Below are 25,418 nucleotides of genomic sequence, written 5' to 3'. Positions count from 1 at the left end.
GACAAGGAAGAGATTTATAAAGATTAAAAAAAAGTTACACACTCTGCCGTGGTTACATCAAACCAATCATCATAGCTTTCACTTCATTTACTTGATTATTGTGCCACCACATCTATGTTCTACACTTCACAGGTCTGACTTTGTGCCCCACATATGCATGAATGTATTCATGATCTAAGTGTATTTGACTTAATAAAATTTTTAAAAAGTTATAAAATATTATAAAAAAGCTCAAAATTTTCCTTTTTTGCTAAAGTATTTATTGTGAGAAATTGAAAATACATGAAAAGATAAAGCAGTGTAATAATGTTCTATTGAACACTGGTAGTTCCATCACAGTGTAATAAACTAGCAGAACGATGTAATACAATAATGTAATAAACTCCTGTCTATTCCTGGCACAGCTTCAACAACTATCAACATAGCTAGACTTGCTTCACTGGTGTCTCAGACATTTCCCTTTGTCTTTATTTTTTGAGGTACATTGCAGACATTATTTTAACTATAAATTTAAAATTTTCAGCAGCAACGTTAAAATGTAAATATTTTTCTAATAAAATATGCATAATATCATTATTCTACCTACAAAATTAACAATTTATTAATATTATCAAACTTCTCCCTGGCCTCCGTCTACTAGATGCCAGTAGCAAACCCCTTACACGGGATGGGCCACACAGAGAGACTAACAGTTGTGCTGATGAGAACATATTTTTGGTCTTGTACCCCCAAAACCTTTGCTTTTAAATCTAAGGTGGTAAACGTGCTGTGGCTTTGTGTCTTTGTACAACTTTGGAATCATCTTTACAACAGAAGCTTAGAATTATGTTTTAGATATCAAAGCATCTATAATTAAACTCGTTGGGACATTTGCTTTAATTATGCAATCTTTTTTGGATAATCTTCTTGGAACTTTGTAAAACAAATGCTAATCACTTTGTTCCTGAGAGACAGCTATTTAAACACATTGGAGATGCTTCTCCAAACCTCCATCTATTTTTCTTTTCCATTCAAGTGTTAGGTAACTCCAGTTGGTCGACCAGTTTAATTAAGCAGGATAAAAATAGATTTCTACCAAAAAAGTCCACGGCGTTTAGGTACAGAGAAAAAAAAATAAAAATAAAAATAAATTAATCAGTATGAATATTAACAAGTGATAGCCAATGTGAAAATTGCTAATGACAGAGAAAGCTTGATTCAGTTGTATCTTTTTTTTTTTAATGTCTACAGACAGAAAACTCTTTGAGGGCACGCACACGAAGAATACAGACAAGTTCTTCTTTTTGGTTAGCTATAACATATAATTAGGGGAATGTACTTGTTAATGCTGAGATGCATGGTCAAATTTCATCACATTTTCACTAATATAAAAGCACAAAGGTTTTTTGGTAGAGAAAATTGAGTGAAATACGCCCAATACTCTCATGTAGCACTATCACGTAGCACTAAAAAATATTTGCAGTGTATTTTTCACATTATAAAATGACACATATATCAGTCGAATGGAAATTCATTAAATATCAGTGTAACACTTAGTAAAGTATTACAGGCTGCTTTGTATTTACATTGGCAATGTTATTTTAATTGCAGTTCATGGGTAAATTAAATGGACTTTAAAATTACTTTACCAATATTGATGTAAAAGAATACAAGTAGTCATAGGTTTTCTTTTTGGGGGGAGGGGGCCAGGGCTGGGTTTGAACCCACCACCTCTGGCTTATGGGGCCGGCATCCTACCCCTTTGAGCCACAGGCGCCACTCTCATAGGTTTTCTTATAAGTGATTTTAAGTAGAACTATGGTACAAAGTCCATTGAAAATACACTGAAATTTATTAATTCAGATTCTGTTCAGTGAGTGCATTAAGCGTTAGAAGAAAGTTTCTTTAGTTGCCCACATTTGGGAGATAATCTTTTACAGCCAAAGTAAGAACAACTCTTCCCAAAACTTAAATGGGTATCTCATGAAAATTCACATTTAGATGGTATTGCCTATGGAATAAATTTCAAATTCTTTAATGTGGCTTTCAAAACGTTCCAAAGTATGGTTCCATTTCAAGTTTCTAACCAGTATTGCCTCTGTTTTCGACCTCAAATGCCCTACTTCACGGGGGCAAACATGGCTGCACGCCAGCTGTGTGCTAGATACTGTATTGATGATGGGGAACATGAGGTCAGGCCTCACTGGGCACTCTTTCAATCAACACCAGCACCAGCACCAGTACCAGCACCAGTACAGCTGTTGGTCATTATTCTCTGGAACTCTGTGTTTGTGTTCTTCATCCCTCCAAGAAACCCAATCGTAGGGTTTTCTACATATTTAAAAACTACCTTTTATTTAAGATACAGATTAACTGAAACTGTGTCATGTGTGAAGCCTTCCCTATATAATGCAAACTTTAATCACCATTTCTGCATATCTATATGTATAGTACCATGAAGGTATGGGCCATGTTTTATATTTTTTCATGTATTCTCTTTGGCATCTACATCAGCCATAGCCCAAATCAGACCATAATGCATATGTGAGTTAAGAACTAGCATGTTAATATTCCATTCTAAGTTTTCTGAAGTCCAATTTAAAAGGCAAATATTTTTTAAAATACCAAGCTTACCAAAAAGTTACTGAGGTAGGGTTGTTAAATGTATTCTAAATTCAGTTCCATAAATGATATGCATTTATTTATTTATGGTAAACATTAGTAAAGTTGATAAATGTATGTCTATTTTTTAATTACCTCACTTAACCTATCCTCTTATAAACTGTCAGGAATAAAAACAAACTTGAGCTATGTGAACATAAACATGAACTTGTAGTCTACTCTCCATATCTGAACTGGATCTGGGAAGGCCCCCACATTTCCCAAACAGGTGTGATTTTGTGCTGAACATTGCCACAGATGTAGTTGGAAATATAGAAGGCATACTGGAGATTATTAAAAGGAATAGTATAATATATACAATGCCTTGCATATAATATGGCTTCCATTTGTGTTTTTTGCTGAATCAAATTGAATTAATTTCAGTTACAGTTTAAACGTAGTTCATTTAAGAAAATAATGTTGAGATTCAGACAGAAAATACAGACCACTGCCTTACTCTTGCAGGTCCTGAATTTTGTTTTAACAGAATTAATTTTTAGTGGAGTTTTAGGTTAGTAGTAAAACTGAGCAAAAGGTGAAGAGATTTCCCATATGCCCCAGACTCCACAGTGTTATAAATTTTTACTAAAAGATCTCCTAACAAGGACAGAAAGTAAACATTTTTTGAAGCCCCAATTAAATATAATATTTCGGTAAGTGATTTAGTTAGTATCCTCTATTGTTTTAGGGCTTTGTTTTTCAAAATCTTTCACAAACTCACTGCCAGTATTTGCGTTACATGTAATTCAATTACTATGGCAGATCTTTTACAATCATATTATCTGCTAAAAATTCACACATTTTAGGTGCTACCTATGAACATGTTGGGTGTCTGAAGGGGGGATTCTGCATTTGTAGACAGGTTGTGTGACATCCTCCCCTACCTATGATTAGTCTGACAGAAAAGGAGGCATACCCAGGATGAACGTTAAGTTGGCAACAACATTTTCAGGAGGAAAAAAAAACTAAGACTATACATTGAAAATATTTTCCCAGGTTAGAAATGGCAATGCTATATTTTTGCTTCCATTAATTCTAACATTGTTTTTTCACTGTACAGGTAAATGCTCTATAAATAGTTTCAAATATACTATGTTCTCCATACCTGATTAGAAATGTTTAAAATATGGAAGCGGATTGTTCACATTTTTTATCTATTTCTGTATATTTATCTCAATCTACCTATCATATATTTATCCATTCATCCACTTACCTGTTTCTATACCAACTTGATAGCACTGAGGGTCATGGATGTTAAGAAAAGGAATTCAGTGCAGTTCTACAAGAATGAATAAAACATTAACAACAGGGTAAACTCTCTCTGGATATTTTGTTAGTGATAACACTATTTATAATGCAATTACACATCCATGTGCAGATGTATATTTGCATTTTAAACATTAAAGTGCAATATAGATGAAAGATAGAGAGCAGAAATTACAGGTAATAGTGTCGACTTGCCTTGACTATGGGGTATCATGAGAACATTATGTGTGATGACTCGCATAGGAACAAGGAACACTCCAAAGTGAGATTTGATTTTGCAAATGGTGGCAAAGTGAGGTGGCCTACTGCTAGGAAGCATTTTAGAAGTAATTAAAGAGGAAAATGGGCAATGAAATGGGCAACAAATATGCCTTTACTCAGATTATCAGGAAAACACAATTTCTGCCACCCAAAGATAAAAACAAAAATCTTTCTTGGGAAATTTTTTATATTCGCTGCACATAAAAAAAGAAATGTCTCTCAAGAGTCTTCATAAGAGGACATTTTATGATATAATAAGCAACATCATTGTAATGACTAATGCTTCCTGTCATTGTAATGACTAACCTCATGCAGTAGATGAGAGGGTAACCCAGGCTAGCCCAGTTAAAAACGATGTACTGCTGTGCTATGCCTGCCCATGAGGAATAGTTATCCAAAATTTTATTATTTCCTATGTATCTGCAATCACTTGAATTGATTTTCTTTATTGACTTTTACCCTTGTTCATGGTCTTTTCTCCCAACTAAAATGTAAGCTGCATGGGGGCAGCTTCAGTTTTCTCTTCTTAACTACTCTATTGCCATTACCTACTACAGTAACTGAAGCTCTGACGTCGTTCAGTACATATTTATTGGAGAATTAATGAAGATGTATCTTATTCCATGAGGTAGTTATGATACATTTACATGTTATAGGCCAGTCACATTTCAATAATGTTTACTTCAGACCACCCAAAGATCAACACAGTTTTCTCCAGATGGGGACATGAGTAAAACAATAAGAAAAATCAACCAACCAACAATCTATCATCACCATCAGTGCATAAAAGAGAAGAAAAGATGTTAATATACAAATAACAAGACTCATTTCAAAGTAGGAAAAAAAAAACAGAATAAAGGACAGGACAGTTAAATAACATTATCTCTACAATGATAAGAACTTATTACATTGTTCTTTTATTACTTGTTTCATCATAGACCAGTGGAAAATCCATCACTGGTCATCACTTACCATCGACTTGGTAAAAGTCAATAAAAAAAAATCCATCACTGGTGGAAACACCATGCCCCCTGGCCTACTGGGTTTTAGGACTGCAACTATCAAAAGTGGCCTTCTATAACAATACGTGGAGAGGACATGATTAAACTATTAATAACTTATTTTTGTCATGGATTTATGCGTTTCTTCTCAGCCTCAGAGTACTGGGTACTGGGCTAGCGTAACATTAATATATGTATAGTAAATAGGGCTAGACATCAGCTTTAGGGTCAGATGATTGCCTTTGTTTTCCTTGTTCTCATAGGCAAAGTCTTTCTTGCTGAGTAATTTTCTCTGAGGCCTACAGTGTCTTCTCGGCTCCCTTTGTTCTCCTACACAAAGGTTTAATAATGGAGAGTGTCCTTCCACCATCTGGGACAAATTGTGCTTACCTCAGCAGAGACAGCTGAAGTCATTATGAAGAGTGTTTGTTTTTATAGCTCAGTTGACTATTAGGATATTAGAGTGCATAGGAGACAGAGACCTCAATACAGATTCTGGATGTTGTAAAAGCCAAGTATAAACTTGACCTTTTTGAGAACAGTTAATCATTAATCATCTCTTCTTCGCAACTCCCTTATAATGTATTATTATCCTCATTTTACAGCACACTCAGGCTAAAATAATCCAATTAACCTACTTAAGGCCAAATAACTAGTAAAAGAATCAGAATTTGCTTCTCAGTCTGTATGAGACCACTTTTGTTCCTTCATGCCTTGCCAGACATTGTACGGGGCTGATTAAAATGACACTCATTTTAACACGTAGTAAGCCTTTTCATTTCCCAACAAACGTTTTTGAAATGTCTTAGAGGTGGAAGATTGCATATATACGAGTTTTTGAAAAGATAAAAACTAAAAGGAACTAAAAAATATACATATTTAGTTGATAGCTAAGTAGGAGCAAAGTGATCCAAAGCATAGCTCTAAAGAGACTTAGCATCTGTGCACTGAAATGCTTGTTTTAACAAGTCCAACTGTGTTTCCTAACTATGCCAGGCCTCTCTCCCTTGGCTAATGCATATCCAGTTTACAGAATATATCAAACTGCAGCCTTCTCGCTGAGAGCGGATGAATGCTGCTTTAATTTCCCAGTCGGGAGCTGGTATTTCATCTTGAACAGGCATATTAAATTGTTGTGTAAATGGAAGGACCGCAATGTAGGCCATATGGTAGTTATTCTTTGAAGAGGAGGAGAGATCTTCAAATCAAACCCTTAAGTCTGAGAAACATTTGATGTCACAGTCATTAGTTTTGAGAAATGGACTAGAGGTTCTTGTCCTCTCTACTAAGTGTTCTTTCCTCCTTCCTGTGTCCCAGAAGAGAGATGGGTCCATTTAAAGTTGAAAAAAATCTAGGTCAACCCTGAATCTATTTTACTCTGAGTGAGACTTCCTGAAGTTTCTATGTCATAATGGAAGGCGAAAATGCTACTTTAAATTCAATTTTCCAAGTCCACTCTTAGGGTCAGTTCTACTTCACTTTGGGATAAACTGGAGAGATTTCAGATCGTCAGAAATGGGTTTCCTGTGGTAAAGGAATGGAAGTGATTCCACAGCATTTTTTTTTCTCCAAAATAGGCTATAGATGAGAATCTTTCACGAAAAGGCATATCCACTCCTTGAGAGTTACTGGCAGAGTCACAGCCCCAGGGTCACCTGTTTCACAGAATAATCGCTTCTCTCTTTGCTGTGAAGCACCACCTTCTCTCTCAGGGCCTTGAACGTTTGGTTTAGGCCCAAGTGAGCCAATGCACGCAGCTAATAAAAAGAACTGAATGTTCAATCCAAAATATGATTATCTGGGCTCAGAATACAACTTCACATCCCCTGGTGCTGTTTATTTTTCTCATTTTTACTCCTTATTATATCATTATGAACTCACTCAGAAGCTGGTGGGAATTAGGTTTATTCTTAGGCATGTCTGAGGTCCATTAGACTTAGACACTTTCAAAACAATAAATTTCATTTGTAATGGTATCCACTAAAACATATTTTCTAACTTTTTTCAGCTTTCAGTTATTAAGGACATCTATATTTGGGGTTCTTACTCATTTCTAAGATTATTGTTTTAAAAATGTAGCCAAGACCAATTATTATCAATTTCTCTTCCATTCATAATGTCTAGTGATAAAAGGTTTTGGTTTAAAGAAGACTTAAAATGTTGACCTAAAGATGTTCCATCTAACGGTGGTAGAATGTTGAGTTTCATTTTATTTATAAAAACAATCCACACCCTCCAGCAAAGCTGCAGGAGGCAGAAGTCTACATTTACAAACAAACATGGTAATTGTGACAAAGGAATGATTCAGAAGGGCCCTACAAGCCAGAAATGAGGTAGGATTTGTTCATTAGCGCTTTATGAAGTATCAGATACTTGTCATTAGTTCTCTATTTCTCTGATAAATTTTCTCTATCGCTTGAGGAGAGACCTACGAGGAAACTTTAGGTTTGTAAAGAGCTATATAGTCAAGGAACTAAGTAACTAAGGCTTCACAAGTGCAAATTTTCACTGGATAAATTTCAGATTTTTTTTGGGGGGGGAGGGTTATGACTGAGTTTGTTTTATAATTTTCTTTCTTGATCCCTCAAACAAAAATATATTCTGTAAAAAAGAGAATCTGAAATGCAAAATGACACTTTCAGAATGAATTTGCTCAAGTATTGCCATTCTTCCTAATTTATTAAGCTTTCCTGAAATTTTCTTTCTGGAACACAACAAGCATTTTGAAATTGTATAATACATACACTTCTTCTCCCTAACACCCTCTTTTCCTTCCACCTCTGACCTTGTTCAAAGAAATCAAACGTAGTATGAAAATTAATCTCCATCTACAACATGCTGGTAAGGCTGTGGCCCACACAGTGGAAGGAAGTGATCAGGCATTTGTGCATCTAATTTAACCCACAAAGAAGTTAATTCAATACAGTAAGACTCAAGAATTATAAAATGTCTCAGTTTTAATCCATTCTATACTTTAAACTTCACAGTTATAATCAGAACGTCCTAATACTGAAGGCACTGTAGATAAAAAACAAGCTACTCCAGGTCCAAGATTCTCAGAAACTGAGAATCATCTTTTCTCTAAGATCATTCCCTTCTAATTATTTAGGGGAAATGAGACAGATATAGGAAACAAGTTGAGTGAGTATTATTTCTGTCCGCCCTCACTGGCAAATTGATAATGGTAATAATGGTATCTTTACCTACTCATATAGTTTCTTCAATATATAACCTAGTAGAAATTATAATTCCAAACATTGTTATAATAGTACATGTACAATCACGCATATTAATATATAAAAATGATTTCAGTATTGAAGTAATATTGTACCAAAATTTCCAGTCTCTTGCTGAGGCAAGAAGCATTGGTGGTTGCTCTATCATTACAAATACCCTATGAACTCAAAGGAAATGAGAACTTTTAATATGACCACTTTAAGTCTTTACAATCAGAGGATAAATAAATATACACCGAATAAGTGAGCTATTGCAGTGTAAAATAAATTCCATTCAGCTTTCAAATGCCATTATCTTAGGAACGTCTGATCTGTTAGAATTTCCAACTAGCTTTCCCGTTCATGTCTATGTTACTACGGGTGACTGTCAATTGACTTGTTGCCATCAAAAAATATTTAGACACATCTTTTAAGTGCTCTCTTCCTTTCTCTGGAGCACAGACACATACTCTAACAAAGGGAATTTCGTATTGCATACCATTAAAATATGAATGTGTTATTGATGTGTTTCTCTTGGAACAGATGAAATGAGGTACAGAGACACTTTTTAAAAATACTTGTGGCATTTTAACTTTGCAAAGGATATTAAATATTTCAATACATTTATTATACTCTATAAAATAGGTGATGAAATGCAATTTAAAGTGACTAAACGTTTTCCACTTCATTATCTTTTGCTAAACTATTCTGACCAGTAATTTCACTCTTTCTGTCTAAGTAAATTCGGCCATGGAGAAGTGTCTCCATGGAAAATAGATAGGTCAAAGGAGTCATAATTAACTGGAGCATGCTTAGAATTGTTAAATTCATATTCTTTAGCAATAAGCAAGACGGAATTCTTGTATGTTTGTGCTATTTGATGTGCTTCATAATTCACTCTAAGTGAAAAGAATCTTTATTTTCTGTAATGGTATCAAGTGACATCATTGGTTACAACATACAGAAAATGCACCTCTTATTGTAAGAAGAGCAGTGGCCTGGGTGTAATTGTCCCTGCCTTGTCATCACCATTCTCTAAGCCCATGCATCTCTTTTCATTTGTACAAGTAGATTAGATAGTGAATTAGATTCCTCTTAATTCTAAACTTACGAAAATGTTTCTGAATAATTTAGTTTTTGAAAAATATGTGTCCATTCCTTCATTTTTCTTCTAGTGCATTTCAAAAATGTAAAATGGTGAGGATTGCTTTTTTTTTTTTAGTTATCTTAATGTAGCAGAGTTATATAATACAGGCAAAATTACTATAATGCCTGGCACATTAATAACTAGTTGTTTGGAGAATGTGGGTTCTATGAAATCTTAGATTCTGATTCCTTGTGTGCATGTGTATGTGTGTACATGCACATGTGTGTCTAGTGAGGCAATAAAAATTTTCAGAGTTGAGCTTTTCTGTTATTTAAAAAAGGTTCTGAGAGTGCTAATTCCACCCCCACTTCCTTACTCTCCACTAAAACATGCATTGATTTAGAGTGATTTTCATTGCTATTGAATTAAGACTAACACAGAGTTAAGAGAAACAAATACATAATTAGATTCTCCGGTGTTGATTTGCTTGACATAAGCAATGAATCAATACTACCCTAATACTTTCTTTTACACGTGTCTACTGTTTTATGCTCTGCCAGCCCTTTTGGCTCAAGATAATGCCTATTGTAGCACAAACTGTGTGCTAAGTATTTCAGAGTCTTCCTGATATTTTAAGTCATTTCATCCTGTTAGCAAGACTAATGAGGTAGGAAATACTATTGTTCTGATTTTACAGATTTGGAAACAGGGCCTTGGAGAACATCTATGAGTTTCCCAAGACCCAAGTAGGTCCAGCTCTTATGCCTGCACCCTTAACCAGGATCGCCCCATTGCTCACCATACTTCTAAGAGGGTCCCAGTCAAGCCCCAGACAGTTTGTACTTCTGTTTACCATTATGAAAAAAAGTGGTAGTTAATTTTTATCCACCAAAACATGAATCATCACAAATCTCACCTGCCTCCATTTATTTTAAAATGCTAAGTAGTTGACCTAAAAAAAATTCTCAATGATAATATTATAAATGAAACGCAACCTTTCTTCAAAAGTACTGTGGAGGCTAGAGTAGGCAAGAAGACATTTTAATACATTTTCCAAAAAAGGTGGCAAAGAATACATTCCTTCCCCTTAGGTCCCCATTCCAACAGAATAATTGTGCTGGAGGGGGCTGAAGAAAATGTCCATCTTAATAATCTTGCTTTACAGATGATGATCCCAAATCCCTGGAGGTTAAATAAGTTTCCTGGGGACTTGGACTGAAGTCAACAGATCTGGGACTAGAACCTGGCTCTGTGGAAGCTGAGCACACTGCCACCTCCCGCTGCAGCCTAATCTAAATTTAGAGTTTTGATCCTAAAGATAGACTTTGATAATTTAATTTGCATTATTATGAGAAGAAAACAATCAGGAACCAAAATATGCTTCGCTTCCTCAGACACAACCTTTTAAGGTGCACAGTGGTGTGGCGGTCACTGGGGGAAGTCACTGGCATAGCTGCAGTTTCAGCCGTTTGTACCTTTAGACTTCAAGGGAGAATCCAAATTTAAGAGTAAGTAAAACCTGGGCACAGAATAAAAAGCCTCTGTTCTTAGCACAGGTTGAAGGCCACCCAGAAAAGGAGCAAGTGCAAGATCTAGTTTAAATGAGAACGCAGTGAGAAGCCGGCCATCTGTCCACCAGCCATGGAGCACAGAACATAACCGCAGGGCCCCGCTGCCTTCCAAATGAACCTGTTCGTGCAGCAGACTCTCAGAGCAGTGCTTTCCTAGTAAACCGTGTTTATTGGGGGCATTTATCAAATTAGAGCTTGAGAATGTCTTAAACCAAGATACCCCACCTTGATAAAAAGCCCGGCATCTTTCCTGTGGATATTTGTTAACTATTCTTTAGGATAAACATGTGACTTAGAAAGCAAAAGATTTTTAAATTGCTTCCAAATGTATAATTGATGCCTCCAAAGATAACACTATTCCCACAAAAAGATGATTATGGACCTTACCTTATCTTTTTTTAAAAGTGTGTCAACTCCTATTATTTCTGACTCAATAACAAATTTATTCATCTCTAAAACAATAAAAAATTCTCTATCAGTACCTTATGTCATTATAACATCTAAAACTTATAAATGTCAAAACTAGATTTTCCCTACTCTGGACTGATGACACAGAATAGAAAAAGTTAGAAGATTAGCGGGAGCATTTTAAAAATAAACCTGTGAGCCCCAGCCCCTCCCATGCAGCTCCTGGGCAGGCACACTTCCCCGGCGAGTAGCTTCTCAGATAAACGTCTCCTACTTTTCTCTCCTAGACTCACAAATACGATGAAGTATGATAATAACCCCTAAAGAAAGTGTCACAACAGAATAATAGTTTACACAACTTTATACAAAGAACTCAAAGTACATTACTAATGTTAGCTCATTAATTATACCAGAGCGTGACAGAGGAGGACCAGATCTGCCAAAGTAGGGCAAGAACGTCTTAGTCAGCAGAGTTGTACTGAGACTCTGAACGCCAAATGGGAAGCTGGAAAGCAAACACACAGGAGCAGAAAAAGTAGCCAGAAAGGGATCTTGCTCTGCTATTTGGCACTGACTTAGTCAACTTGGGACATTATAAGCAATGACCCTAGACTGGTGATATACGAAGCACAGACATTTATCTTTCATAGTTTTAGAGGTTGGAAGTTCAAGATCAGAGAGCCGGCGTGGTGGGGTTTTGGTGAGAGCTCTTTCCCAGTTTGCACACTGCCCCTTTTTCTTTGTATCCTCACATGGTAGAACATGAGCTGACTGGTTTTCTCGGCACTGATCCCATTCGAGGGGCCTCCTCCTTTATTACCTACTCATCTCCCAGATGCTCCCCCTCCAGTTACCGTCATGTAGGATCAGGGTTTCAACATATGAATTTTGAGAGGATATAAACTTTAGTCTGTAGCAAGCACTAAGTAAGGTATTTCAAAAACACTAATTCTAACTATTTGGTTTACAATTATTGCTTTTGTTTAGAACTTATAGATACAGCCAGGTGCGGTGGCTTATGCCTGTAATCTTAGCACTCTGGGAGGCTGAGGTAGGAGGATCTCTTGAGCTTAGAAGTTCCAGACCAGCTTGAGAAAAAGAGTGAGACCCCATCTCTACTAAAAATAGAAAATTTAGCTGGGCATTGTGGTGGGCATCTGTAGTCCCAGCTACTCAGTAGACAGAGGTAGGAGGATCAAAAGAGTCCAGCAGTTTGACATTGCTGTGAACTATGACACCATGGCACTCTCCCCAGGGCAACAGAGTGAGATTGTCTCAAAAACAAACAGACAAAGAAAGAACTTGTAGATAACACCAAGAAGCAGAAACTTTTATATTTAAAAACTTTAAAAAATATATAAATAAGCATCACTTATTAGACCAAAAGTGTGATAATTTACTTTATGATATGAAATGTTATTCAATTAAAGATGGCTCCAAAATTAGATTCAATGCCCTAAATATGTATTCAACATAAATGACATATTAGGAACTGTGCTAAGGGTGAGGATACAAACAGAAACAGAAATGGCCTTCTATATAGAAATCCTATAGTCTCCTAGTCTCCATGTATCTTTTATATAAATGCTAAAAATAGATCACAAAGAAACAATGAGATACAGAGAAATAAATAGTACATAAAAGGAAAAGGAGTCTTAAACTAGACCCTTAATTTGGTTTAAATATTTTGATACTGAAATATAGATTATTCTTTCAGGCATATCATGGTGTCCATCAGCATGCTTGTTAATGCTTTATCCAACCCCCTGGACCTCAGTATTCCTTGATTTTCTCACTATCATCATCTTTTATATTTTTATTGCTGTGTAGCCACTACTTCAATGGCCATATCCTAGACATAGCTTAAAAAACTCTAAAACCTCCATTTGGATCACCACTTCCTACATTTCCAACTCCTCCATTCTACTCCTCTATCCCCAATGATTTTCCTATCCCATTAAGGACCTCTAGTTCATTAATTCCACATCTTATTCCCTGCTCACTGCCTTCCCAGTTGAAGGGAGAGTTCTTAGTCTATCACTAAGGTGACCACCTTCTAAACACACCACGCTTTATATATGTCTATCGGTTCTGCTTTCTGGACACTGTTCGTGTTTTATAATTTCCCCAACCTTTCTGTTTGCTGTAGCAATGCTGGCATTTGTTCTTCCTGGAATCTACCTTCTTTGTTTTCTCTTCAGGAATTTTGCTCTTGTTATTCCCCTGTCTGTGTTTACCCTCAGATTTTGATATGGCTTTCTGTCTCTTTTCATTAATGTTTCTGCTCAAATGTTCTTTCATTAGCCTTCTTTATTATTATTTTTACATGGCATCCACTACCATTTGAAACTATTTTATGCATTCATTTGTCTATTCTTTGTTGTATGTCTCCTCAATAGTATATAATATCCTTGCATGCTAGATTATTATTTATTAATTATCATATGACAAACATTAAGAATCCTGCCTGGAATGTACAGGATTTTCAACATTTATTTGCTGAAGAAAGAAAGAAAAAAAAAATAAAAACAATCTGTTACCTCATTCTTGTGATAAATTAACTCAGCATATGCTGGGATTAACATGAAATATTAAAGTTTTGAAAGACTGGAAAACTTCAAAGAAGATAAAAACAGAGGAGACTTAACACCCATTGCCATCATGCTGTCATTCTGATACAATGCCCTTACAAATCTCCTCCACCCTAATCTTACAATAATCTAGAATTATTTTGTACAGTGTGGTAGGCATTAGCCACCTGTGGCTGTTTAATATTTCATTGAAATTAATCACAATAAATGAAACTAACTAATCATTTCCCAGTCATACTGGCCACATTTCAAATGTGCAACCACTGCACGTGGGTTGTGGCTTCCTTTTCGAAACAGTGTTGAATACAGACCTTTCCATCAGCATGGGGCGTTCTACTGGACAGCACTGCTCCAGATAATCTTTGTTTTAGATTCTAGAGTTATGTTATCCATATAAAATGAGACTAATTTAAAATTAGATAAAACTAATTCAAGTATTAACAATTTCTCAGAAGTAATGTTTTCTATTTTGTTTGATTTGCCCAGATTTCCATCCAGAGAAAAGAATGAGTTTAACACAGGACAGTATTAAAATGAATGGAATGCTGCACTGTTTTTCTAAGTTTAGGACTTGCAAGAAAGAAGTGACATTGATTAAGAGTGGAAGTAAGAAAAAATACAACCATCCACCCATCTATTCATTCATCATTATAAAAATTCCTATCGTGTGTAGTTGATAGTTCAAGCACTGTGGTTTGGTGATGCAGGTTTAAATCTAAAAAAAGAGTATGTCTAAATGCAGAAAATTCATAATGAAATAAACAAGATAGCATATAAAATAATAATTAAAATAATTCAATGATAGGTTAAGTGCTATAAAGAAAACCTGTCTGGGAGAAATGCAAAAATATAACATTTTTAAGTGGTATATTTAAAAAGATGAGACTGCATCAGACTCAGGAAATAGAGAGGACTTCCTATTTTTTTAACCAAAGGGACTGATCAATCTCTACAAAGGCAGCTTGTGCTTATTTAAGTGAGAACTAGTAGTGTTAGGGGTTGATGGAAGGGTGCCTGAAGGAAAAGGTACGAACTGAGATTAGGAAAACAGGTTGGGCCATCTTGCACAGCGTTTTGGAGGCTTCATTATAAGGTGAACATTATTCCTATTCAGATTGAGGGCACAGGACTCAACTGAGAGAAGAGTGGCTGTGGAGAGGATGGAAGCACAAGGACTGGGTGCTGGAGCTTCCACGTCTGGGAACTTTGCAACATGTGCATGAAATGAGAAATTTTGGGCTTTGAGATAGGGACCACTGATTACCCTAGGAAGAAACTATAAAGAAGGCATCATTCCAGGAGATGAGTTCTTCTTAGATGATCTGTACTGGTGATGCACATCCTGCTGAAATATCATTTAACTGTTTCCTGCAGTTACACTTAAATGAAAGTCCTGCTTCCTTCCACCCCCTGAGCTATGCACACACAAATGGGGGAAAACAGAATCTTCCATCTGTTCTTTATAACCCGAAATTTCTTTAATAGGATACAAAGCTTGTCATTATGGAAGTTAGTATTTGAATAACCCAAATAAAATTTGAATACCAAAGATAATTTATAATCAAAACTTAGCAAGGTACAGTTTCAGAAGAGGAAGACAGACAATTTTAGATATATTTGAAACAATTTTATATTCTAAGAAGTGAATCACAACCTGCTAGATTAATTTTAGTTTGCAACAGAACTCCACGCTTCTCACTAAAATCAGTTTTTCCTAATGTTTGATAGATATTGACATTTGAGTGAGGTAGAGACGTTTTAAAAAATCAGGGGCATGATAAGAATTACACTTTATGCTTGGAAAGTACATACACCTTCTGGTGACTTAATCTGAATAGGTTCTGAAGGTGGTCTGGCCTTTTCAATTATAAAAGGCTAGAAATGTCATCTCTTGTGAACAACCACAGGAAGAAAAGGAGACTTGTAATTCTAATAAGGACTATTCTGGTTTCTCCTTCTTCCCTCCTCCTTTTGTCTACAATTTTATTAAAGAAGGAAATATATCATGTCTTTGAAATAAAATGCCTTAATATTCATCAATAATAAGTTAGAAGTTTATATTTAATCCCTTAATATGCACTGATTCATTTATAAATGACTTTATAAAGTCATAGAACTGTGAGGTAATTAATGTCTCTCTCCCCCAATGATTTAGCAAAGCTTTACCCTGCTGTTGTACGCTATTTGGTATTTGTAAGTGGCCCAAGACCTTCATAAGGATCTGACAGAGCTATCTTATCACCATGGAAGCGATCATTCCATTTATTTTCATTTAAGAGGATAACGAATGAAGCACAAGAAAAAAAATCTCTGTGATAAGATTCATTGCTCTTCTCTGCCACTGCCTCCTTCTCCTCATAAATATAATGGGGGAAATAGAGCTACTGAAGTTGTGAATTTATAGTCAACAGATTCTTCATGCCTTCTAGAAAAGCAGCTTTAAAAAATATCCAAACTGCTAGAAGTGGAGTAAACTGCAAACAACAGATTGGCAGACGCGTCCGTCCTCTTATAACTAATGAATAGTCACCATGACAGAGATTGCCTGTGGTTTTTCAAATCTGTAGCTCCAAATTTAAAAATTCAGATCATCAGTATCTGGCCAAGTTCATTGAGCATAAAAATCCAAAATATAAACATTACCTATATAAAGAAGCTGGCAGTGCCCTCAAGGCTAACCCAATTTTGGACACCATCATGCATCATTTAACAGCAATCATGAGAGATATTTTCCTTTTAACAGATTTGTTTCACATAATCATCTGTAAGAAGAGCTTATGGGACATACTTTTTGAAAGAAATATATCTGAGAAACTGAATCAAGTGCATACATTGGTGTGAAACATAAATGACTGCTGAGAAGTGAGTGAGTAATGGACAGAGGAACAATACTGGAGTACGTTACATTAGAAAAGCAGAAAAGTTTCTTTAAAATCATAAAGGGTTGGTACAAAGATACATTATTTAAAATTTTAATGAGGATTGTTAATAACATTTACCTATGAACAGTATGATTGCTTTCAGAGGAAGGTCATATAGAACATATCAACAGATTATATAAGGATGTAACAAATGCCATAGAAATCAAACAGAAGAGCCCTGGAAATCACTGAAGAGGACTGGAGAGTTAATGTTTGACATTTACATCCGAGAGGATGATCCTGCTCCTCTCAGGAGGCAGTGAGGTACCTTGGAAAGAACACAGACAGGCTTCAGGTTCAGAGTCAAGCTGAGTTTGAAACCTGGCTTTTTCTTCCTTCAAATACATGGTGTTGGGCAGATTGGTCGACTGCTCTGTGCCTGATTTTCCTCATTTACAAAGGAGGATTATAAAATTAAAAAATTTATTTCAAAGGAGGAGTCAAGAAGGAGTCTGGGAACCCCTTTTACCACTTCCAGAAGACCTCGTGGCTTCAGTAGCTAGGCTCACGGCTCCTTGAATGCTCCGACCCTCACTGCCGCACCATCTTTCTGACCATGCAGACATCCTTAGGTCCTCTATCCCCATCCATTCACCATCATTCTAACTCAAAATCCTGGACTCCTAGGGAATCCCACATGCCTGGATGCAAATCCCTATCTAGCTCATGTCATTTCATAATGTAATTTTATATTTCCTAATTTCTTCATTAAATGTTTCTTTCTATAATATAAGCACCCACTTAAAGATAAGTCCCACAAGTGTGAAGGACTAAGTCTGTCTTGCTCACTGATACAATTCCAGGGCCTGGAGTATGCCTCAAATGCAGCAGACATTAGGTTCATCACCGCACACTCCCTCTCCTAGACCATTACTTACAAGCTTTTTGGTGAGAACACTAGAAAAAAATGGTGCATCAACCACTGTTTCCTTACACAAAGTAAAAATAAATTCTCTGGGGTTAAAAAAAATTAAATTGATATAGAAATACATTCTTATATTGTTAGAAATAAATACATTCATAGAAGTAAATCAAGTTAGGCACAGAATGCAACACCCTGAATCTTAATTAGAGTTTAGTGTTCTGTGCAGTGACTACATTTATTTATTCAGGCATTTTAAATGAATGGAAAAGACATTCTTTAGTCAATCCCCGGCTCTCTTGCTTAGCATTAGTATGCCCTTGCTGTGCTCAACTTACACAAATGAAATACTAATATAAATAGAAGTTCTCCTTATTTATATTAAGATTTCTTATTAAATAAAGAAATAAGTATGAATTGTATAACATGTATCAAATGTTGAATGAGTACACATTATGAGATTATAAATGCCTTACGTATATTATCTTCTTTGATGTTTAAATAAAAAAAATCAATTGATGTGTAAGAGAATAGAAAATCACACAGACCATTTTTTTTTTCTGTAAACTTTCAATTGAAAGCTATGCTTCTAGCACTCTTGAGATCTACCAGTAGATACCTCTCATCACCATACTGAGGAGACAAAATCACAGAACCCAAACCAAGTAGTATTTCTTCATGAAGTGAGGTGGGTTGAATAAATAACAACAGCAAAGTAACAGTAGCAGAATATCTATCCTTGTAAAGTTAATACGGAATATGTATCATGATTCAGGGCCATAAAACACACTTTAGGAAATACAAATTAAATTCTCAAGAATCAAACCAGAAATTGACAACAGAAAAATAGCCAGAAAAGTTCCAAATATTTAACACACTTCCATAGCATATAGGTTAAGAAAAAAGTCTCAGAAGGTATTTATGAAAACATTTTGAAATAAAGAAAATTAAAATATAGCAAACTTGTGGGGGAAATAGAAGCATTGCTTAGAGAGGAATTTAGACTATATAGTATTAAATAAATATATTAGAAGGAAGAAAGATATACCTCAATAATATAAATTTTCACCTTAGCAAAAGGTGAAAGCCTTCCAAAGCCTCAAGAATGATATACATATTAAAAATTGTGATGGGAATGAATAAAATTGAAAACAAAAACAATAGAGAAAATAAATGAGACCAAAATCTAGCTCTTTGAAAAGATCTTAAAGAATTCTCCAGGAAGACATACAAAGTAAAAAAGGAAGGTAATGTGCAAATTATCAACATTAAAAATGAAAGAAGGGGCATCACTACTGATCCTTAATTAAAAGAGTGAATAAAATGTGCTACAAACAACTCTATACCCATAAATTTCATAATTTAGATGAAATGCAGCAATTCCTGGGAACGACAAACTAACAAAGTTCGCGCAATAAGAAGTAGATAACCTGAATAATTTCTATCTACAAGTGAATTAAATCAACCATTTAATGACCTTGCCAAAAAAAAAAAAAAATATATATATATATATATATCACCAGGTCCCAATGTTTTTAGTATTGAATCCTACCAGATAGTTAGGGAAGGAATGATACTAAACTTCCATCATCTTTTCCAGAAAATAGAAATAGAGGAAGCAATTCCTAATTCATTTTATAAGAAAAGAATTTACCTGATAAAAACTTAGGAATACATTAAAGGAATGAAAATGTACAGAGCAATCTGTTAAGTAGATGGCCACAAAAACTGTGACCAAATATCAACAAATAAAACCTAATAATTTTTACACATTTTAACACATTAAAAATTATTTTAGGCACGCCAGGCTGGCTTAAATATTCAAAATCATAATCAGTATAATCTCTACTGCATCATCAGGCTAGAGAAAAAAATTTAATCATAGAATTGTACAGAAGAAAAAAATTGACAATATTTTGTGATTGAAAAGAAACTCTTAAAGAATAATTTTCTCAGTAGGATTAAGAACATCTAAAGAAACCTTCGATTTGCACCATACTTAATGGTGAAAAGTGTTTGCTATCTCCCCCAATCAGGATTAGGGCAAGGATATTGCTGTGATTTGAATATTTGTCCCTTCTAACACTCATGTTGAAATTTAATGCCCAATGTGGACTATTGAGAGGTGGGAATTTCAGGACATAACTGGATTATCAGGAGTCTCCCCTCATAAATGGATTGATCCATCTGGATTAATGTATTATAGCAGGAAGTAACTGGTGATTTTACAGTGGAAGAGGAACCTCCGTAACTGGAAAAAACAATTTTTCTTTATAAATTACCAAGTTTTGTGTATTCTGGTGTGAACAACAGAGAATGACTAAGATGATGGCCCCTCTCACTACTCCAGTTCACCATAACACTGGAAGTACTTGACCAGGAGCTAAAACAATTAAAAGGAAATACAATTTAGATTAGATGTGAAGAAATAATATTGCTTCTATATGAGGATGGCAATATTGTCCATGTAGAAATTCCCAGAGTCAACTAAAGATTTCCTCTGACTCATCAGAGAACATAGCAAAGTCACTTCACAAAAGGACAATAGGCACAACTCAATGTCCTACCTAACAGCAGTTGGCAATTTGAAATTAAAACATTTAATCATAATACATACTGTATTATTGCAATAAAATTACATCTAGGAAAAGGCAAAATTACCGAGATAGGAAAGAGAGCAATGATTTGCCAGGGGTTTGGCAAGGAGGTAGGGTTGAAGCACTGATACACAGGGGATTTTTTTTTAGAGTAGTGAAACTCCCTTGCATGATTTCATAACATACATCAAATTCTATAGACCTTCATAGCACAAAGAATAAACTTTATGGTATGCAAATTAAAACAATAGGAGGTCAGAAGATCTCAGGATGGAAGGCAGAATGCGACATAAAATATGACTATATTAGGACTTTAGGAAACAATTTCACTGAAAGGGCAGAGGAAATGATTGTAGTGTGTCAGACTCATGACAAAAGCAACTATATGGCCAGGCGTCATGCCTCATGCTGTAATCCTAGCACTCCAGGAGGTAGAGGAGGAGGATTGCCTGAGCTCAGGAATTAGAGTACAGCCTGAGCAAGAGCAAGACCCCGTCTCTACTAAAAATAGAAAAATAACCAGGCACGGTAGCCCATAGCTATAGTCCCAACTATTCAGAAGTCAGAGGCAAGAGGATCACTTGAGCCCAGGAGCTTGAAGTTGCTGTGAGCTATGATGCCACCACTGCATTCTACCCAGGATGAAAGAGCAAGTTTGTCTCCAAAAAACAAGAAAGAAAGAAAAAAGGTAACTAGTTGTACATAAGACTTTTACTCTAGTTGATAACATCGTTTCTCATACATGTAAAGTATTAGATAACTATTTGGAAAAAAGTAGTATATACACCAGAATTGAATAATTAAGTAAATGAATGGTAGATGTGGGAAGCAAGTATTTTACTGTTGAATAGGGAATTACAAATAAGCAAGGTAAGGTGGTTGGAATATTCCATATGGTGGTGGATTTGAGCAGGAAACATTAATATAAATTTATTTTTAGCTTAATATAGATACAGATGGTTGCACATGAAAATATTACATATACAAAGGTTGCCAAAACTGGTTTAAAGAAAAACTTTAAGCTTTAGGTTTAAAGTTTAGCCAGGTAATTAAGGTTCACCTAAAGAGTGATAAGAAGTATTGGTAGTCTATCTTCTTGATATGACGTGAGGAGACTGGCACGTTCCATTTGTAGTCTTCCTCCCCCAAACACCTTAGCCTCAATGTAATCATGAAAAAAAACCATCAGACAAATTCCATTTGAGAAACACTCTGCAAGATACCTTCCCAGTGCTCCTGAAAGCTGTCAAATTCATCAAAAACTTGAAATTGTAACCACCAAAAGCAGCCTCAGAAGACACTACTACTAAATGTAACATGGTGTCATGAAGGGATTCTGAGCAGAACAGGGCATTGGGTAAATACCAGGGCTATCTCAGTCAAATATACATGTTACTAAGTGCTTCATAATATCTCAAGACTGATTCATTACATTTGGAATATATACCGTAGCAGTATATATGGGAATTTTCTGTGTGATCTTAGCAATAGTTGAATAAATATAAAATTGCTCTAAACTAAAAAGAAAATAGAATTTGAAAAATAAAAAGGGAACTGTGTATTTAGATCAGTATCTCTATATCTTTCTATCTAATTTGAAAATTATTTAGAATAATCTGGAGTTTTTTTCAACATCCTCATGTTTAGATTTCAACTCCACTCAATTACATTAGAAAATGTAGGGTATAATTTTGTCCCAGGTACCAGTTTTTCTTTACAGCTTCTGGGAGATTGTAATGTGTAGCCAATATTATGAACAACTGAATTAGATGAATTAAATGATTACTTATAAAGAAACCGAAAACCGGAGTTTTATCAATCATAGGATGAAGGAAATCAGATATAAGTGGCTTTATTTGTGAAACCTACTGAATCTTCAAATAACAGTAGATAATATCTTTTTTTAAAAATTTATTACTCTTTCCAAAAGTTGAACAAAACCTGATATCCAAGATCATCTAGGGCAGTGGTTCTCAACCTTCCTAATGCTGCAACCCTTTAATACAGTTCATGTTGTGGTGACCCCCAACCATAAAATTAGTTTCATTGCTAGTTCACAACTGTAATTTTGCTACTGTTATGAATCATAATGTTAATATCTGATATGCAGGATGTATTTTCATTGTTACAAAGGTGTCAGGAGCCACAGGTTGAGAACCGCTGATCTAGGGGATCACAAAAATAACCAAAATAACAACAAAATTAAAGACCATCCTTACTTACACACTGAGATGCTGCACTGGGCTAAGAAAAAGTCATGAAAAAATAGTTTATATCCCTGAAATTACATGATTGTTTAACAGAAAGACTTTTACTGATGTGATTGAGTTTACCAATAGTTTAACTCACACAAATATAGTCCACATTACCAAATACAACCACAAGGCCACTGAATTCACAAACACACGTCAACTTCACAAATCCATTCTTAGTGCATGATACTCCCTTTTAGACTTTTCTTCTACCTATTTATCATATTCTCAGAAACTGTTTATAGAATCTTACCCCCAATCTACTTTTCCCAAACCCGGTCTGTTCATGTACAGTTGACCCTTGAAAAAACAAATTTGAACTGTGCAGGTCACTGATACATGGAATTTCTTCCATCTCTGCCACCCCTGGAACAGCAAGACCAGCTCTTCCTCTTCCTCCTCGGCCTACTCAACATGAGGCAAGGAGGATAAGGATCTCTGTGATGATGCAGTGCACTTAGTGAATAGGAAATATATTTTCTCTTCTTTATTATTTTCTTAATAACATTTTATTTTCTCTAGCTCACATTATTGTAAGAAAATAGTTCAAATATATGTGAATTATATAATTTTTAATTCATTATTTATATTATCAGTAAGGTCTTCAGCCCACAGTAGGCTACTAGTAGTTGAGGGGAATAAAAAAAATCATAGGCAGATTTGTGACTAAACAGAGAGTTGGCAGCCCAATCCCCGTGTTCTTCAAGGGTTAACTGTATATTTTCTATTTCCTACCCCAGCAGATTTAAATTACTCTTTTTCTCTCTTTACTTTATTCAAACATTATTTCTCTACACTATATAAAATAGACCCTGTTAGTTCTCAGCTTTTCTCAATCTTCTTGTTCTTTAGAATAACCTGCACAAAAGACTAAGGGGCTGATGAGACAACACAGAAGAATTCTGACAAGGAAGACGAGTGGGAAGAAATAAAAAGCTAGAAACTTCAAAACTGTTCATAATGGCGGAGCAGAAAGCCAAAGTTAATTATTCTGTGTTAGGGTGCTTTACTCAGCTATAGCAGATCAGTAGATAATAACCTTACGGTTGTGTTGATAACTTTCAAAAATGGCACTTAATGTATTTCAAAACCTGTCCTAATAAATATCTTAGCTTTGAATGAAGACAATTTTTTAAACTCAACATTTTACCAAAGGCTATCAAGGTTTGAAAGATTTCAAAGGAACAAATTTTCAATTAATGATTGTGGAAAAGTGATCTCTTTTGGGGGAAAATACAGAGTCTAATTTCACACTACACTCACAAATATACTTCTGATGGATTAATACTCAAACAAAAATATAATAAAATATTTACAGTAATACAATATTGTAAATTATAATGAAAATAGTAAAGATAGAATGGAGTAAGACTACACAAAGTAGAGGAAATAAACAAAACATTTTGATCATTTTATAGCATGTAAAACTCATTTATGAAACATAAAATCTTTAATGCTGTAAAGAAAGAATAGACAGATGCAAAAATGATAATGGGGGTCAAAATGATCAAAGACAATAGCAATCTTAGAGAAAATAGTGATAGCATTAGGGTTAAAAGGATAACAACAAAAAGTGTGTGAAGAATAGGGACAGAAAAATACATGTAAGTGACTAATCTATGAAGAGATGCCCCAACCTCACTTGTAATAACAGAAATGCAAGCTAAACAACAAAGGAAAGCTGTTTTTGCTTACCATGAGGACAAAACTAAAATCCAATTTGCAAAACCAATAGTCTGATCAAAGAAACAATTTAGTGCTAGTTAAGTCTAAAAATATGCCTAGTCTTTGATCCAATAATTCCATTCCTAAGCAATTTTGGTATATGTGAACAAATATAAATATAAGTCTTATTTTATAAAAAAGTTGGAGGCAATACAATTTTTCAGAATTTTTAGCAATGTAAATTGCTACCTAACTAGAAGCTACATGCTTTAGCTTTCCTTAGAGCTGGATGTGATCCATTACACATATGATGAACCATCATGTGTGAATAGCAGGGATCTGGGCAATTTGGGGCACATATCTAAAGAGAAGCTGCTAGCTTTTCATTTCTTTGTTTTCTCTGCCTCCTATACTCCACATGAACATATAATGGCGAGGAATCAGTTCCTCTCATATAGACAGAAAAAAAAAATAAATACATCTAAACCAAACTAGTTGAAACCAAACCAACAAAGCAAAACACTCTAGTGGGTGGATGAAAATCCACGAAATCTTCAGATGTTTGTGTGGGAGAAAAACATACTCTTCATTATTTCAAGCCACTATTATTTGCTCCAGTTAAAGAGGCGGCAACAATATCCCAACCGATATAGAAGGAAAGGCATATGTACTGAACCAGTGACCCTGACAAGTGAAGACAGGCTGTTATAGGCACTTTTATCAGAAGTCCAATACAAGCTCACATTCGAAGTCAACAAACTGATATTCTGACATCTCAAAGACTCTAATAAAGAATCTATCTCAGGAAACTTAGATTTTATTTTAGTTGCATTTTTCTTTTTTACTAACCTCCGAAGTAGGAGCCATCTGTCAGCTTCATTTCCTTACTGGATTTCGTAATGACACCAGCAACACCATGTTGAATAAAATACATTTTTTTACCCACAGCTCCTTCTCGTATGATATAATCTCCAGGTTGAAACACCTCAAATCTCAACTTGCTCAGCATGGCAGTCACGAAATTGGGATCCGCGTTAGCAAAAAGAGGCATTGTAGCCACCAGTTTCCGACAGTTGAAGTT

General features: G+C 35.2%; 1 protein-coding gene across 1 annotated transcript in view; it reads right to left on the bottom strand.

The window, feature by feature from the left end:
* The window catches only part of HCN1 (hyperpolarization activated cyclic nucleotide gated potassium channel 1), a 379,215-nt gene that overhangs the window by 21,530 nt on the left and 332,267 nt on the right, over nucleotides 1–25,418 (bottom strand). Inside the window, exon 6 of the mRNA XM_003782786.2 lies at nucleotides 25,187–25,418. This exon is cut by the window's right edge and continues 9 nt beyond it. Coding sequence (XP_003782834.1) covers nucleotides 25,187–25,418 — 232 coding nt within the window. The remainder of the gene's footprint in view (nucleotides 1–25,186) is intronic.

The sequence above is a fragment of the Otolemur garnettii genome, unplaced genomic scaffold (assembly GCF_000181295.1).
Source record: "Otolemur garnettii isolate 467f Iridium unplaced genomic scaffold, OtoGar3 scaffold00005, whole genome shotgun sequence".
NCBI classification, from domain to species: Eukaryota; Metazoa; Chordata; class Mammalia; order Primates; family Galagidae; genus Otolemur; species Otolemur garnettii.
The sequence above is the reverse complement of the archived record's forward strand: the minus strand, read 5'-3'. Positions and strand labels throughout refer to the sequence as shown.